The sequence below is a fragment of the Epinephelus fuscoguttatus genome, linkage group LG13 (assembly GCF_011397635.1).
Source record: "Epinephelus fuscoguttatus linkage group LG13, E.fuscoguttatus.final_Chr_v1".
NCBI lineage: Eukaryota > Metazoa > Chordata > Actinopteri > Perciformes > Serranidae > Epinephelus > Epinephelus fuscoguttatus.
In genome coordinates this window covers 18,862,651-18,879,945 of record NC_064764.1, presented here as the reverse complement: position 1 = coordinate 18,879,945, position 17,295 = coordinate 18,862,651, and the positions used below count along the sequence as shown (strand labels likewise).

The window sequence follows — 17,295 nt, the reverse complement described above, 5'->3', positions numbered from 1 at the left end:
ATCGGCAGGTGGCGCCAATCATGCATCATTTCATAATTCACACCTTTGACCAGTCTTTTCTATATGAGAGGTTAAAATCCCAATAGGTTCAAGGATTTGTCTGACCCTTCCCAGCTGCAGTGTACACATATTTAAAAGTCACGTTTAACAAGTCAATAATAAACCATCACAGGGCAAATTTCCTTAGGTATCTTGGTATCTCAGCTGTTCATATACTCCTGAGACCTGAACTTTTGCTTGGTTTGCATTTCCAATTTCTCCTAGCTATTTGGGATCAGTAGGACCTGATGAGTATAAAAAATCTACACACTGTCAACAATAATAAAGTCATAGTGTCCTCAAACGAGACGATAATACAGCCCCAACATCTTCATACTAGAACTTCCTATTGAACCGTCTTAGCTTGCTACTATTGCTAAAATGTTTTTTTTTTCTTGCCATGTTAAACTACAAACATTATTAATCATAAATAAACAAGTTTCGATGTTAAAATGTGATCAGTTTTGTCCTCTTTTGTGTCGGGAACGGCTGTAGACTGACGTTGCAGATGGCTACCATCTTGTTCTTAACAATGGATTAGTGTAATGTGCTCTAACTACCACTAGATGGCACAAATAAGTGTCCACGAACGAGGACAACGGGTCTACGTTAGGCAGAATGACGTGTAAGGTGCAGTAAACACAAATGTGAGACTCTCAGGAAGATATTGTACAGTCGAAGTGGTGAAGGGAGAGGTATATTTGTAAAATAATTTTACAAAAGCACGGTTAGCTAGGTTGCATGAAATACTTCCTTCAAGAATTCCTTTAAAAACAATGATTTTTTTGTCTCACATTGCTGAAAAAAATAAAACAAAAAACATGTCAACAAAGGTTGTACATCAAAGGACCCTTTTCTCCCAAAACAACACTTAACTTAAATTGTTTTGGGAAAAAATAAATATTTTTTTTCTCACTACCTTAGTAGTGAGAAAAAAAGTTTAAAAAAAAAAAAAAAAAAGTTAAAAAAAAAATCATATTTAACAGCTGATGCACACGTCCACTTAAGAAAAAGTAGCTTAATAATATTACCTTTAAAAGAAACTACACAAAATAAATACCCATTCCTGTGGGATTTGATATTTCATGCATGCTGGGACTTGACAGGGATCAATGAAACACTGTCACATGACTGTAAACATACAGAGACACACCCCTCTGATTCATTCACCATCAACTCAGGTGTCATGGAAAAAAAAAACAGGACAACCGTTGCATACGGGTAAGGCAGTGTGTTACTTTGACTTTCACACAGGTGAATCAACAGTCCGACCTTTAGGACGAGCTCATTAAACGCCTGTTTCTTTCATCTTTTAGCCACAAAGACAAACAAAATGTCATGTGATCGAGTTTCGTACATGGAAAGTCATCAAGCATCCTGGCTCTGTAATCTGTAAACACGGTGTGAAACCAGCGGTGCCACTTATCCTCATAACTGTCAGTATCGTCTTTGACTCATCATATCATAAGAAATGTAATGAAAATGTTTTTTAAAAAAAGAAATGTTTATTAGTGTCTTAGCTCATTGATTACATAAACATAAAAACAATCTCCCATTAAACACATTTATTATAAAAACATACATAAAGTCTCAATTTGGGATTATTTCAGTAAATTGATTGTTTATTCTGAAAGGGTGGGGTTAGCTGAAAGAAAATAATCCCTGCACATCTTTTTAAATGTCCGTTTTGCACCAATCTTTCCTCCTCAGCTGGATATCATTAAGGAAGCAAAGTCAAAATTCACTGTGTGTGGATATCTTATGCATTGAGCCAGATTCAGACGATCAGACATGTATGTAGTTACAAGTTTCCACTATTTGGTCAGCATTTTTTTTTTTATAAACACTGACCTGAGGCATGCTTGGAACTCAGGTCTATTATTTAGTGCAGTAACTTAACATCAGAAAAAGACATTGACATCGGGCAGAGCTACTTTTTTGTCCCTCCCCTGGTGTACAAAAACCAATGCTGGTATAAAAGCTACAAAGCTTGACAGCAAAGAAAAGGCCAAACTCCTCATCTGTATGTTCTGTGTGCTGCTTTTAACTAAAATTACAGTTGCACTTGGTAGATCAGGTAGTTTGTAGGGGCGCCATCATGTTTCAGTCTCACAAAAAGCCTCAATTAAGTGGTTCAAGAAGGCAACCAAACTGCTGCTGATGCCTTCATGACTGCATCTGACTCATCGCTCTTTGTTTTTGGCACAAAGCAAAAAACATAAAATAGTATCAATAACCAAACCTACCCCAAGCTTCCCACCCCTGATCCATACTATACAGACTAGTACTTGGTCATAAGCACTTTGGTCGGCTATCGGTTAATAACAGCATGACTGACTTCAGCATGAAGTATAGGAAACATATTTCGGGAGAAAGAGGAAAAGGAAGTGAACGTGTCGTGACTTCCTCAAGTGTGGTTCATGTTCCCTTAGCTGACATTCTTATTGAGTAGAATTTCAAAAGATTACACTTCTTATTTAAGGCTGGGAAGAAGTGGTAAAAGTATTCTTGTGGAAATGATTCCTGGCAACTAATCCCAGACTGATTCCCCAACGTCTGCCATTTTATTTCAGTGCACAGATATGCTACATTTGGGAGGCCTGGGGGCACAGTTTATAGATGCTCTTGCAGAAAGACCATTGGAATTTTTGCAGACATCAGCATAGGTGACAGGCTAATCAAAGTAACAGTTAAATCCTTTAGTGTGAAATTGAATGTGTTTGAAAGTGTCAAAATCAAGGATGAATGTTGTTGGATTTTTTCAGTCTTTGCTTCCTTTCAAAATATTGTCTTCAGAGAGAGCATCATGTCTAAAAGTAAAATATGAAAAGGCACAAGTAGGCAGGTAACTCTACAAAGAGTCAAATGAACCACTGTCTGAAATGCGCAGCTCCTGATTACTGTCAGGGTGAGAGATAAGTCAAGAGACGTGTCAACAAGTACCGAAATACACTGTACAGCCGTTTCCACTGTGCAACTATTACGCATTATTAGTGCAGGATTTTTCTCTTGGACATGCTGTCAGTTGTGCAACACAGGAAAAAAAAGTACAGAAACTTTGGATCATCTGCAGAGAGCAAAGAGAATAGTACTGTTAAGACATCTGGATTTAAAAGGCATGGATCCACCAAATGACTCTGACTTGGAAACTCTTTCTAAATAAATGTGTGTGTGTGCAAGAGAGAAAAGAGAATCATTCAGCATGGCAAACAAAGTGAGGGCAGTATTTGGGCTCCCGTGGTCCAGCTCCATAAGACTGCAGTGTGGCAATTAGCTGATGGTCCCACTGTGGACGATCTGATTCACTATGGTTTTGGTGCAGGAGAGTGATCGGAGGGAAAGTGGCTCACATTTTGTTGAAACAGTCCTTGGCGTTGGACCACACCTGGATTCCCTGGAACAGAGTGAGTGACAGAGAGCAGGAGCAGTTTTGAAACAGAGAGAAAGTGAAAACAAAACATTAGTTTAGAGAAACAGACGGGGAGCTGAACTGCTGAAAATATCACCATCACAAAACGCCTGGCATTTTTAAGTAGGCAATTATACGACAACACACACTGTGGGTAAGAGCCCCATACCTTCTTACACATGCTGATCTGCATAATGGCATAGCTGATTAGTGCTTCACGCAAATCTTTGTCCTTCTGCTCCTTAAAATGTTCAATGTCTTCCCAGGCGGTTCGCACAAACTCTCTGAAGACACAATCACAAACAAAGACACACGCTATTGTCAGTCATGTTGTGTGGAACAGTAGGTATGGGGGAAGGTACACAGAAGACAAAGTAGAGGAAAAAGGACAATCTGTGGTAACTGGCTTGTTATTCCTTTCATAATAATAATAACAATAACACATTTTATTTATAAGCGCCTTTCACGTCACTCAAGGTCACCTTATATGCAAAGATAGAGAAAATGACAGCAGATTAAAAAGTCAACAAGGTAAGCAATAAGGTAAGGATGTGTGTGGCTAGACGGATGAAGTCAAACTGAATAGGCTGGTTGAAAGAGGTGGGTTTTGAGGCAGGATTTGAAAGTTGAGAGAGTTGATGCTACAAATGTCTGGTGGAAGTGAGATCCAGAGGCAAGTGGCAGAGCGGCTGCAGGCTCTAGACCCAATAGTGGTCGGGAGGGGTGGCGGGACAGTGAGATGGAAGATGGAAGAGGAAGACCTGAGAGTGCCAGTAGGGGTGTGGGTGTGCAAGAGTTGGGAGAGGTACAGGGGGGCTTGGTTGTGGATGGCCTTAAAGGTGAGGAGTATGGTGTTGAAGTCAATGTGGTATTTAACAGGGAGCAAGTGAAGCTGCTGAAGGACATGAGTGTTGTCATTGATGGAGGGGTTTCTGGTGATGATGTGGGCAGCAGAGTTCTGGAAGAACAAGAACAGCAGTACTGTGTGGTGTGAGGGATGGGCGAAGGCGGTTAATACAGGTGGTTTTTGTTTTCAAAATAGTTCAGTAGTATTACTGATGTCTTTTAAATCATATACAATACCTGAATTTGACTCTGGGCCACCTGACCTAAGATTCAGAGTTTCATGGGAGTAACCTCACCACCACTTGTGCTTGGAAAAAGCAATCAGATATCTGTTCTCCTGTTGTTGATAATCCCATCTCAACATTTGCAACCAGCCATGTTCCTTCTCTTTAAGGGGTAAAACGATTAAATATACAAATTAAGGGCAAATTGTGTGCCTAAAAATTAAACCATATACTATATTTCCAACAGAGAAAAAGAGATAGAGGAAGAGACATCCAAGACAAAGAGTGGAATCATTTAGAAAAGGCAGAGGACTGAATAATTGGTGTTGAGCTTACTGGCACTCTGTGTTCTTCTCCTTGACCATTTCCTCTCCCTCCTGGATACTCTGCTCCAGAGCTGCCAACCTGCTCTCCCTCTGCTCCTGGCTCTCTTGGCCAAACAATTTACTGGTCATTCCCTTCAGAGAGAAGACACGTACTGTCTACACACACACACACACACACACACACACACACACACACACACACAAATAAATTAATTGATTCACTGATGTTTTCATCAAATGAAATGACAAATATGTTATTAAATACATGCCCAATTCCGGTAATCTATATCACTTGTGCGTAATCAAATGCAATTATCACAACGGAGTTGACAGACTGATTGTGTGTGTATACCACTTGTGTACTTTGTGAGAAAGTGAGAGATAAATGAGTGTGTGAGTATTACCCCAGTGACCAGCTCTTCTTTCTGTTGTTTCTTATGGACGAGGTCCTGAGCTGCCATCTCCAGTTCATACTGGATCAACTCGTGTTTCCTGCATACTGATCTTAAACACACACACACACACACACAGAAATGGACACATGATTAAAAAGTTTATTAAATTTTAAACCTCAAAATGTAAGGTCCTTTTTCCATTGTTGCATTCTGTTTCTAATATTACAATAAGCAGTCAAACAGAAATGACGCTTCCACTGCCACTAGTAATAAATTGAGACATAGCTAGTCTCCATCCAATCACGGAGCCTTAACATTAGTGCTCTTGACAACATGTCTGCGTTACATGCCCTGCTAACAGATGGTTTACATATGCCTTAAAGCATTTGCATTAGCACAGCAGCATGTTGCTTTGTTCTGAATATAACGATAGAGGAAAATGGCAGCGTGAGGCGGAAGTACACAAGTCTATTGTGCCTTTACTACAGACAGCTCTAAACCTGACGAAGAAAAGCTTTAACTAAACATAAAAATATGAGCAAAATGGAGCGTGGCACAGTGAGTAATGCTCTGCCAGACATCAACAACGATCAATACCCTTAACCAGGAGGAGACACGTCCTTCATTTGTCCATGAAACTAGGGCTCTAATAATGATTTTTTTTTTTGTCAATTATTCTGCAGATCATTTTTGTGAATATCAATTGATTGTTTCCAGTATAAAACACCAAAAACGGTGAAAAATGTTTACTGAAACCATCAAATGTTTGTATTTTTTGTATAGATGGATTCCTTCGATTCACTAGTGCTCCTGTCTGCTTCTCCACACTGAGGACGTGCCGGCTAACATCTACTGCAGGTAATACACTAACTATGGATAAGCACCTTATTCAACCCAAAAAAACTTAACTATCCCTTTAAGGATCACCTCCTCCTGAGCCTGATGTAATTTGAGTCAAGCCTCAAAGGTCAGAGTGAGCTACATAACAAACAGTCAAGAAAACTCAAGCAGGATTAATATACTTCTGTATGATGCTTTAATGTCAATGTCACTTCAGCTCATACAGTATGATGATATTACAAATGGTAATAAAGTGTGCTGACTTGCAATCTATTCTGACAGCTTGTCAACAGCAATAAGGGCATCAACTAAACTGTTTGGCCTTGGATATGCCTCCCTCTCTTTTAATAATACACAAACACTTACCTAACAGCATCAGTGTAGAAAAGGTATTCTTTCAGCTGGTCTGCATAGTGCTCTTCTTCCTCCAGAATGTCATCTATTGATGCAGCATACCTGTGCACAAATTGCAACAAATGCAAACAAAACATTATGTGTGAGAACATGTTGAAGTTAGCAGTTTAACGACTGGTCTAAAACTGCTTTAGTAAGCACATTTAGGTGTAGGCTACAATTTGAGTGTGTGAGAGGGTTACACCAGTTGAAGAGTGTCTTTAGTCTACTTACGTGTCCATGTGGTGGCCAGCACTCTGTAGTCCGTCTCCCATCTCTTTCTCAATGGCACTCCACTCACTGGAGACACAACAATTCAGGTGTACTTATCTTGAATACTACAACTCTCTCTGTTCAGTCCATAAAGCCTTTTATGAGTAGTAACAAGACAAAACGGCGCTTTGTGTGCTACTATTTGCTCATACATGTATATTGTGTCTTCATGAAGCTTCCAAGGTTTTTAGCAAAGCATCTCAAACATACAATTTCTGGTGAAAACAATACTTAAACAAAACAAAATGGTGAAGAAGAAACATCTCCATGACTAAGGCCCTGATCACACAGAACGCATTTTAGCAGCTGGAGGCTCCTTATTGTAATTGTTTTTAATGAGAATGAAGCTTTTTGCCCGCAGTTTTTGCGTTGCTACGCGCCTTGCATTTCCGAGTGCTCTGAACTCCTCGAGTTGAAAACACTTCAACTCAGAGCAGAAAAATGCTCATCATCTCTTTTTTCGTCATCTTTTTTCCCCACTGTCCAATCAGATGATCTGAGAAGAGTTTACAGTTGGTAAGCAACGGAGGAGAGGCTGTTGGTACCGGTTGCTGGATACCCAGAGCTTTATGGCCCGATGAGGACAGCAGGTTGTCAAACTGTCCTCGAGTCATCCTAAAATATGCCTGGAAACAGCCATCACTGAGGAGAAGCTCCTGGACCAAGTGGTGGTACTCCCTGTGACCCACCCTCTTTTTTAGGGTCTCATGTACCCACACAGATCTCCGTTTCCCTGTGCCCAAAAAACAATTTGCTGACAGCCTCTCACCCTTAACCAGGGCTAGAGCAAGTACCCTCTGCCTGAACATTTTAGGAACTAGCCAGGAATTACTGTGAAATAAATAAATTAACAGCAGATTGATTACACAGGAAGGTTAGAATAAGGTGAGTCTGTGGTTGCCTGGTAACGATTAAAAGGAGCAGCGAGCGGTTATTTTCACAAGTGGCATTTAATTTTTTTTTTTTTTTAAAGGCAGTGTGGTGTTTTCTGTGTGATCAGGGCCTAAAGGAATGGCCCTGCTGCCTCCTTTAATGCTAATTCATCAGTAAGTATTGTACATGTAGAAGTTTCCTTATGCCAAAAAAATGGAAAGTCCATAAAGACACAGCGAAATATGCTTTATTTTGTTTAAATGTGGTGCTCTCTTTAGCGCTAAAACTATGATTTTATTAATGTAGAAATGCAGAAACAACAGAAAAGGTGTTGCTCACCTAAAGACTCTGCCGTAGTTACCATGGACCTTGTAAACTCCATACAGCCTGTCTGCTACTTTCTAGAGGAAAGACAATCAAATCAATTGTTATTACATTATAGAGATAGAGTTGAAGTTATTGATGAAGACAGCCAAACATCTAGCGAGCTAATACCCAGCAATTTCTCTCAGGAGTTGGCAGATTAAATGTCAGGGAAATCTGGATGAACATGTTGCACAACACAGTATGCAAAAGATACAAACCACTGGCCAAACCTAAGCAGACAGTTGAAAATACGTTTGGGTGTGTGTGTCTGTGAGTGTTTGCATGTGCCAAAACTTACCGCCCGCACCCTCAGTAACTGAGAGATGACAGTGTTCAGTTCATCACTGTAGTGTTTCAGTGCTGTGAATCGCCTGTAGAAGAAATGGATCATAACCTCATAAGCGTTTCACTGAATCTGAGCATTTCTTTGTGTTTCAGTTTGTATTGCTTTGATGTGTGATGGTTGTATAAAAAGAAACTCTAATTATTATGCTTCTTACTACTTGTTTAGCCACTGGAATCAATATATATATATATATATTTATTTTTAATCAAGTCTACTTACTTACATCTCTTCAGAAACAATTTTGTGATAATTCAGTGATCTGACAATCTCCTGCTTTGTGTAAATCATGGTAAAATGTATTATTGACAAACAAATACACCTGGAAAAAGCTGCTTTACACCTACTTGTCAGGGTTCTTGACTCTGAACATGGCACTCAGAGACTTCAGTCTGGAGTCAACCTGGTAGGGAACAGAATTACACACTCATCTCCAGGGTTTTAATTTGCATTTGGCAAGATGACAGGATGCTGCTGATAAAATCTAATTTGCCTATCATAAAACAAGCCAAGTGACTGAAACACTGACAGTGTCAGTTAACAACAAACTCTCAGTCAGCAGTTCAGGAAAAGAGGAACTTGGTGGATGTTTGTAAACCAGTTAGACAATGAACTACTATCCAACTAAAACACGAAGGAGGTAAAGTAAAACCAACTGTATACCTTGTCTTGGAAGCCTGTCTCCAAAACTGCCTCCCTCCATCCTTTCTCCTGAGGACAGATAACAGACACATGACAGACAGGATTATCAACCAAACTGTGGAAGAGCGGGGCTTTTCAGCCTACAACTGCACTACAACAAAACACCACAAGAGGCTGCACTGGTCTGAGCACGCTGCCAACGGTTACAGGGAGAAGATTAAGTACAAATCAAAGGTGGATCAAACAGTAACGCTCTGCACAGCAGGCTTTTATAACTTGGGAAAGTTAACCAGGGCAGCAGATTAAAATGATGTGCTAGGAGGTATCTTCCTGGTATGGAAGCAATAACTCTGTGGCAGAAATTAAAGGCTTTCTCATTTATGCCAATGAGATCACTGTTTGGGTTCAGCCTCCATTTTTTTCCACTGCAGCATGATATCCCTTCTGACTGGAACTGCCCTTTTATACTTCTTCTGTCTGTAAAGTTCCACCAGTGCAGCCTCGTGCATCATATTGCCACAATGCTATTGTCAGTTTGAAATCCCTGTAAGACTGTGAGTGTGTGAGAGAGTGCATGTCTGCATATGTATGGTGGAATAATGCATTGGGACAGTATTTTCAACATAATGAGTAATAGTTAATTTGCTAACCTCTGTCAGAAAGAGGAAGAAGATTTTGTCATTGGAGAGGACAGGATGTGATGCAACACGCAGCAGGAAGTTTTCCAGGCCGACTCTCCGTCGCTCGACAAAGTCTGGGTCGAGGTTGTCTGCTGACAGCTTATGCCACACAAACTCTGCCTGCAAGAGTCACAATCCAATGGGTAAAAAAATTAATACCATCTCAAAAGACAAGAGTGTATTCAAGCTACAACCATGAAGAAACTGAGAGCAAACAATAGCTTCTTTTCCACTGCACAAAAATCCCATTAACACCCGCTAATAACTGGCTTTTTAACACTGCAGGAAAGGTTTTAATCAGCATTCACACCTGGTGAAATTACTCTGCAGTAGACACAGGTATTCATCGCCTCCGGCTCCGGTCAGCATTTGATGGGAATAGGGATGCACTGAAATGAAAATTTGTGGCCAAAGCTGAAGCTGAATAATATTAAACGCTTGGCCAAATTACGAGTACCGAATACCGAATACCGTTGTTTAGTTTTTCATTAGTTTTTGCAGATGAACCCCCTCCAGATTAGTGTTGTCATGGTACCAAAATTGGGACCCACTGTACGATACCAATGAAAATATCATGGTTCTGAGTAGTATCACGATACCACAGCGAAAATGAGGCAGATTTGCCTTTTGTCATTTGTAAAAAGATAAATCACTTTTCTATAATAATGGAATAAATTACTTATTGACTTATTCATACTTCAAAAACAGCATCAATAAGTGATTAACATAGGGGGGATCAAAATAAAATAAATAAATAAAATAAGAATCAACCAACCACCCTCCTCCCCTGACAGTCCCTTCATAAGTAGAGAACAGTCCCTAAAGTGCGGTGAGGTTTGTCGGCCGTTACCTGCCACAGAGGGAGAAATGTGAACGGCTCGTTTCTCCTCTGACACGTCACATACCTGTGTTCGGCTGGCTTGGCTGTTCAGGTACGTCTGGGCAGTCATGACGCCAAGAAGCGAATATTATTGGAGCTGACTTCTCCGTCGCAGTAAACCGATGGCCGCCGTATTTGGCAGGAATACATTACTGTCTGTGTCTGTGACCCCCGTTCAACCCACAATTGGTGGGATTGGTGGGCCTTTCGTTTCTGCTGCTGGTTGAAATCTGTAGGCTGCTCGCACAGCGTGCTGAATGATTTAAGCCTATTTTGCTCGCTCAAAACCATTTTTAGTCGCAAATGCGAGTGCTGTGACGGACAGATCTCCACACTGCCGACATTTTACTCCGCCCGTCACAGCACACTGTTTGATTGCGTTATCAAAACACGCCGCTATTATTCGGCCTTGCTTTTAACTTATTCCACCAAACACCGAATGTGTATTTTTTTTGCAATATTCGGCCGAATATATTTGGTTAGCGAATATTCGGTGCATCCCTAGATGGGAACACAACACCCAGGTGAATGCGCTGATTTCACCTCCTTAATTGGCGAGATGTAATAACAGGCTGTCACAAAATACAGTCCGTCTCCGCCCAAGCAACACTCAAACATCAATCAAATTAGTCTGCACCATGTTTGAAAGAGAGACTGGATACTAAGAGATATATAAAAAGAGGTAACATTCATAGAGTTAACATAGGCCTCTATGCTCTTCTCTAGTGTTTACCTGTTCCCTGGCCTGTCTGTAATGTCCAATGTGACACATCGAAAAAAAAAACAAAAAAAACACACACACACACACACACACACACACACACACACACAGAAAGGCATGCTGGTATGCTCCAGAGCCCCTCTCATCTGCTGACAATGGGATTGGAGTCTAAAGTCTATTTTTAGGAGGTTTACCCATGTTCAAAAAACCTGCATGCCTGTAATAAATTTGGTGTAAAAGGGACATATGAAAGAAAGACTAAATAAATGTCTCTAACCAACCACTGAGAAAGTGGCTGTATAACAAAAAGTCCTTAGTTATAACCAGTAAATTCATTACATTTAATACATTTCATAATACTTTAAAGAACTATTATACGTATGTGTCACTCACCCTTTTCTCCGGTAGTGGAGGGATGATAATGTAGGGGTAGGTGACCAAGAGGTATGTTCTGAGCAACTCAAACTCACTGTAGCGTCTCCACAAAGTGTCAGGCGTGGCAGGCGTACCCCCCTCTAGAACAGTTTCGGCTGGTCTGCAGAGGGAGGAATGGGAACAAACAGTATTGTTAACATGTCATCACAAAAATGGTAAGACATTTGAGCCATTGTTCTTATTGAAAGCAAACTGAGACACAGAATTAACAACATATCACATCTAACATCAACTTGACAGTGGCCTTTTGTGTGTAGAGAAGGGGAGAAATAACCTTGTCAGAGGCATTGTGAGTATTCAGCACCTTTGGAATTCAGAGAGCTAAGTGCCAGCTGAATAGTCAAGAAATGAATACATATTATATTCAAAGAGTAGGGGGTCTGACAAGGTAGTGAAGTAATCAGTGCAAGCTACTCTGTGCCTTGATCTTGTTTCATTTAGCCAGCTTGTATAAGCTGTAAATAATCAAATCACAGCAACAGCAGCATTAAAATATAATCAAATAATAAGATACCCAGAGAATACCAGACCTGTTAGAGGCAGCCAAACTACATCCCTTCAGGGAAGCATTTGACTTAATTACTCTAAGGACATTAAGAATTGTGCTGTTAAAAGAAAACATGCCCTGTGTGGTTTTAATATTGCTGAAGTGTAGGAGTAAGTGGTCCCACTCCACTCTACTTGTCACTGCTGTTTGTGTTTCTGCACCACTGTATTAATCTGTTTGCATATGCTGCAACACCTATGCCACAACTGGGGTGATGAAACTCAAAAGTTGTTATGTATTGCACAAAGTAGGTGTAGGTAACACAACGAAACCCGGATGCTTCAGTTGATGACCTACCGTGTCTCTATGAGGTAGACTGTGTAGGTTTCCTGCATATTAACCGTGTTCTTCCCCGTTCTCTTCTCTGACTCTGCCACGTTTATCTCCATTTTTCTCAACAGAGCTGTCCCTTTTTCAACCATCTACAGAGACAAGACAAAATAATGTGTGAGCATGAGTAAAAGAGAATGAGAAAGTAAAACATAAATGATAAAAGACAAACATATAAGGTAGAAACAGAAACATAACAGCAGGTAAACAGACAGGTATGTGCAAGGTATGAATATTGGTTTTCAGGGGAATAAGAACAACAAAAAAAGACAATTTAATAAAGTTGTATTCTAGTATTTTCTAAACAAACTGACAAGCATGAAACCAGGTGGACACAGAGGAGTGGGCCGCTGCTGTGCAATTGAAGACAACTTACTGCAACGTTGACACTGCTCTGCAGAGGGTTATGACAGGCGTGTGCAGGTCACAAGACAAGGTATGACAACACTACCACCACGAAACACTACAAAAGTTGCTTATATAGCAAGAAACTCTCCTTCCTCACCAGCAAACACGGTTAGAAGGACTCGAGTTGCAGGACACAAATACGACCCTGGCTAACTTAAACTAACATTAAACTAAACTTTAGGTTTAGCTTTCAGACTTGCTAGCTAGCAAGCTAACAGCAGTAGCAAAAGTTTACAAAGTAGCTTCGGACACTGTTAGCATAAGCAACTTTAGCTTACTTTCTCTCTCTAACGTTAGCTTCTAGAGCTTGTAGCTAATTTAGCTTTGAAGGTACTTCTAAACACTGCAAAGGCTTTTTGAGGAGGTGAATGGAAAAGTCTGTGTTGTCTGATGTCACTAACTCCACCTAGCTAGCATGAAGCTAGGCCTGTTTGGAAAAGTTTTCACCGGTAAAACCTGGCTTTAAAACTCCCAAAATGTTAAAGAAGAAGGTTGGAAAAAGTACCACCGTGTTTATGATGTTGTTCTCGGATTCTGCCGAAGTGATGTCGGTGTTACCGATCACAGCCACTTCTTCGGTACTTCCAGAGTCTGCCATCATCGTCTGGCTGCCGAGGTGCTGCTGTTGTCAGCTGAGCTGGCAGAGTGGTTACTCTGCTGTGCGCATGCGCGTTGCAGACTGAGGACAGTGATCAGTGATCTTACTATAATTTTTGATACAACTAAATTAATGGTATTAAAATATCAGTGTCCATTCCATTATAAACAGCTTAAACAAGCGAAAACATTTTAATAATATTAATATAATAAAATGAATTAGAATAATAGATAATTAATATATGCTATCCACAAGTGTAAAAAAAAGGTAATATCAGCATCATTTCTAGCAATTATAGTCTAATTTTATAAAATACCATGATATAATGTAAAATGCAACAATGCAGAGAGATGAGATCAACTAAGTGCAAGTAATCAGACCTTGAATATGTTCTGAAATTGCTCCATCATTGCAAGTGAGCCTGTAACTTTTCACTTCAGCACAACTAAACGGTAACATCCATGTGCTTATGTGCAAGCATTACAAAATGAGTTGGGTTAGCCAACACGATTATGGTTGAAACTGGTGCACATTTGAAGCAGATCAGCTGATGATTTCTGAAAGTTTCCATGCAGCTGTGTTGAATTGCTGAACCCAATACCCTTCTTTGGCATCATTTGCAGCTTCCTTTGACGCCTTCCTTTGCCAAGACTGACATCTACTGGTGGGATTTTGGTTTTGGATTTGTTTATTTCCATTAGGAACCCAGAACCCTTATTTTGTTTGGTTTCTTATTTTTGGCAACTTTGGAAAAATTAATGACCCTTAAATATTTGAGAAATGCCCATTACCAAATGATTCAGTTTTCAGAATCTCAAAGGTAAATGTGTGATACTTGCGTGTTGACAGCTACCCAACCTAAGCAGTGATCCTAGATTGATGTTTTACTATGCTGTCAGATACCCTTCAAATCAAGATGGTGATTTTGTCATATCAAAAAATGATAGGTGTCACACAAACTCTATTTTCTCTGACATTTAATCATTCCTTTCATGATGTTTGAAAACAGAGTTCTGAAAAAGGTGCCATAAGTGATTTCCTCACTGCGGTGATATCATTTGGCCCTTCTCTCATTGGTTGTAGATGGTTGTGGGCCCAGATGTGAATGAGAGAGATGCGGTATGCCTCAGGCTAGTAAACAGCACAGAAACACGGCCTTTTAGTTCCTGTGGCCACGCTGTTGTGCAGCGTTTAATGTTTAAAGAGAAGGGTGGAGCAGCATTTAGTAAGGAAGCATTTTATATAGATGCCACTGGGCATGCAGTGGGGTGCTGGAGTAGTGGGAGGACGAAAAACAGATACAAAGAGAGAGAGAGAGGCAAAGAAATACATACGAGAAAGTAATAGAAAAAAATAAAGAGAAAATAAAGGTGAAATTAATTAACATAATAATCTAATTGTGAAATGATCAATGACACAGAAGCAGCAGGTATGGGTGGATGGATGGAGTGATGGTGGGATGCGGTTTCAGGCTGCAGCGTGTCAGGAAACCCAAAGCTCTGCGATGTGACCAGCCGTAGTCACAGCAACAGCATAGTTACCATTCTTTCCTGCCACTGACCTCAAACCAGCCACCACCACTTCCTGTCCGCACACACGGGCACGCACGCACACACATATAGACACACACCTCTGGCCCTATTTGGCTGACTATAATCGGCCGTTATGACAACTTTTTGAAACCTCTGACTAACGTTCTTGAACACTAAGCTATGAATGGTGTGTGTGTGTGTGTGTTTCTTCCTGTCTTGTCTATATTTGGCAGCTCTGGCCTAAAGCTGCTGACTATAATTTAGATGGGTAGGTGTGCATTATACACTGATTCATGACATTTATGTCATACTGCCTGGAGACAAATAAGAATAATAAATACTTATAGTCTGAATATTTGAGCCTATATACCAAAAGGCAAATTTAAAAACAGCTGATATATTACTATTACAAATGATTTTAAAACATATAATGGTGCTTTTTAATGTATGTTTTTGCAGCTTGAAAAATCTTTGTGGTTTATTTGACTATCATCTGTCACTGAACTATATCCCCTCTTTCCTTTGTACGTTCAGAAAATGATTAATCAGTCTGTTGAATTTTGACTGCTGAACAGAAGAGGGCAGCAAAAATCCAATATTGCTGAACAGCAACCTGTGGCACACCAGCATGAAATTCAGAATCAGCATGCACCGCACTACATGATAAGTTTTGGCATACTGTGTGATATGAGAATGAATGACCATAATAGGTCTCTTTCACAGCAGACATTTTGAAACACACAGGTGTTACTAATAACATGAACAATGGCTCCTGTCTATCCAAGTGTCCCGGGAAGCCAGAACAGTGCTACACAAAGCCAGCATTTACAATACCAAGACCCTGACACATGGAATTCAGCCATCATTAATTTTGTGATTTACAGTTGTGTTTTTCATACTGTGACATGTCAAAATGTCTTCTGTGATTTGTTAGGCCTATATATTGTTACGTGTTTGGCACAATTGAGAAATATGAGCCATTGTAATATTGAATAGGTTGTCAAAGTATCACACTATTAACATTCCTGTTCATCAGAGGAATTCATGCATAAAATTACATTACTGTGTGTCAATATGAATATAGTGTATACATATACTCCACATATACTATGGCTGGTTTCACCTCTCTTATCCAATTCTTAGTGGATATGTACAAGGACAGCAATTAGTGAGTATTAGTGAGTATAACAACCATTATACAACCAAGTATACTATATTTGGGGTGTGTATTTGTTTACTCCAAGTCATTTAACATTAAATTTTTAACAAAGAAAACTACATAACACGTTTATCTTTACTGAGTTGGGGTCTCATTACTGTTGATTGGTACCTTTTTGTCACTGCATGTTTCAGATGTCAGTTTTCAGGAGCCATTATCAAAACTAGACAACTTTATTCATGCCTTCTCCCCCTCCTGCAATGTGAAGTTATTTGTGTTGTTTTTTACGTCTTTACATCTAAATGTTTTGTATCATTTTAAGTAATTTCATCATTGCTGCAGATCCATTCAAATATTTTTTTTTTTTTTTTTTAATCATAGGAACTTTTCTAGAAAGTTGCACTTTACGTGCGTGTGTGCGTGCTGTACACAAGGCTGGTCACGAAGGTCATAAAGAGGAAGTCCTTGCGGTCAGTAGAAAGGAACACATGTTTTGCTTCATGTCATAGTCTGCGTCCTTCATTTTCCTCTCCTTCATCCATCTATTCTTGCCTTTGACCGTGGTGGAAAACTGTAGCGTGTCCAGTGGGGCTGTATTTGTGTGGGTGAGCCTGTATAGTATACAGAGTGTATGAAATGTCATAATGAAGTGAAGCCTCGTCGGTGCTGTATTATGTTGCTTATTTTTACCTTTTCCCAGGCTTTCTGTAGACCTCCTGCACATGGGATTTTTTAATGTATTTTTATGTTGTTTTCTCAATGATGTTCAAATAATGTCTATTTTAACAGTTCTTAATGTTTTAATCATATAAGTGACCCTTATCAAGCTTCACAATTTTAATTTAGTTGTACACAAACTTGCCTCATCAAACCTTGACCAACATTCAGATCAATTAACAAATGATATGTAACATTAATATCTGATAGCAGTATTGCACATTTGTGATATGAAAATCTGAAGACTAAGTCAACACAATGCTCATAGATACCCATAACAAACTCAAAGGCAGATCAGATTTACCCCTGTTTAAATACT

At 39.8% G+C, this 17,295-nt stretch overlaps 1 protein-coding gene across 2 annotated transcripts; it reads right to left on the bottom strand.

Moving 5' to 3' along the window:
• Positions 1 to 1,524: 1,524 nt before the first annotated feature.
• LOC125899390 (sorting nexin-4-like) lies at positions 1,525 to 13,619 on the bottom strand. 2 transcript variants are annotated; one of them, XM_049593664.1, is made up of 14 exons: positions 13,479 to 13,619; positions 12,530 to 12,654; positions 11,644 to 11,785; positions 9,620 to 9,769; positions 8,991 to 9,038; positions 8,675 to 8,730; positions 8,283 to 8,355; positions 7,958 to 8,019; positions 6,707 to 6,772; positions 6,446 to 6,535; positions 5,249 to 5,348; positions 4,855 to 5,000; positions 3,618 to 3,732; positions 1,525 to 3,433 (listed from the first exon to the last, which is right to left on the bottom strand). In XM_049593664.1, exons 1-14 carry the CDS (start codon positions 13,569 to 13,571, stop codon positions 3,386 to 3,388), a joined length of 1,314 nt encoding a protein of 437 aa, XP_049449621.1. In that variant the 5' UTR covers positions 13,572 to 13,619; the 3' UTR covers positions 1,525 to 3,385. The 2 variants fall into 2 exon arrangements, with proteins under 2 accessions (XP_049449621.1, XP_049449620.1); XM_049593663.1 differs by having other exon boundaries at positions 13,476 to 13,608.
• Between the last annotated feature and the right edge of the window lie 3,676 nt (positions 13,620 to 17,295).

Coding starts and splice junctions, on each gene's coding strand:
- LOC125899390 (XM_049593663.1), bottom strand. CDS start 13,571: ATGATGGCAGACTCTGGAAGTACCGAAGAAGTGGCTGTGATCGGTAAC. Junction 9,770..11,643: donor CTCCACTACCGGAGAAAAGG/GTGAGTGACACA, acceptor TGACTCTTGCAG/GCAGAGTTTGTGTGGCATAA. Junction 3,434..3,617: donor AGATCAGCATGTGTAAGAAG/GTATGGGGCTCT, acceptor ACTCTGTTCCAG/GGAATCCAGGTGTGGTCCAA.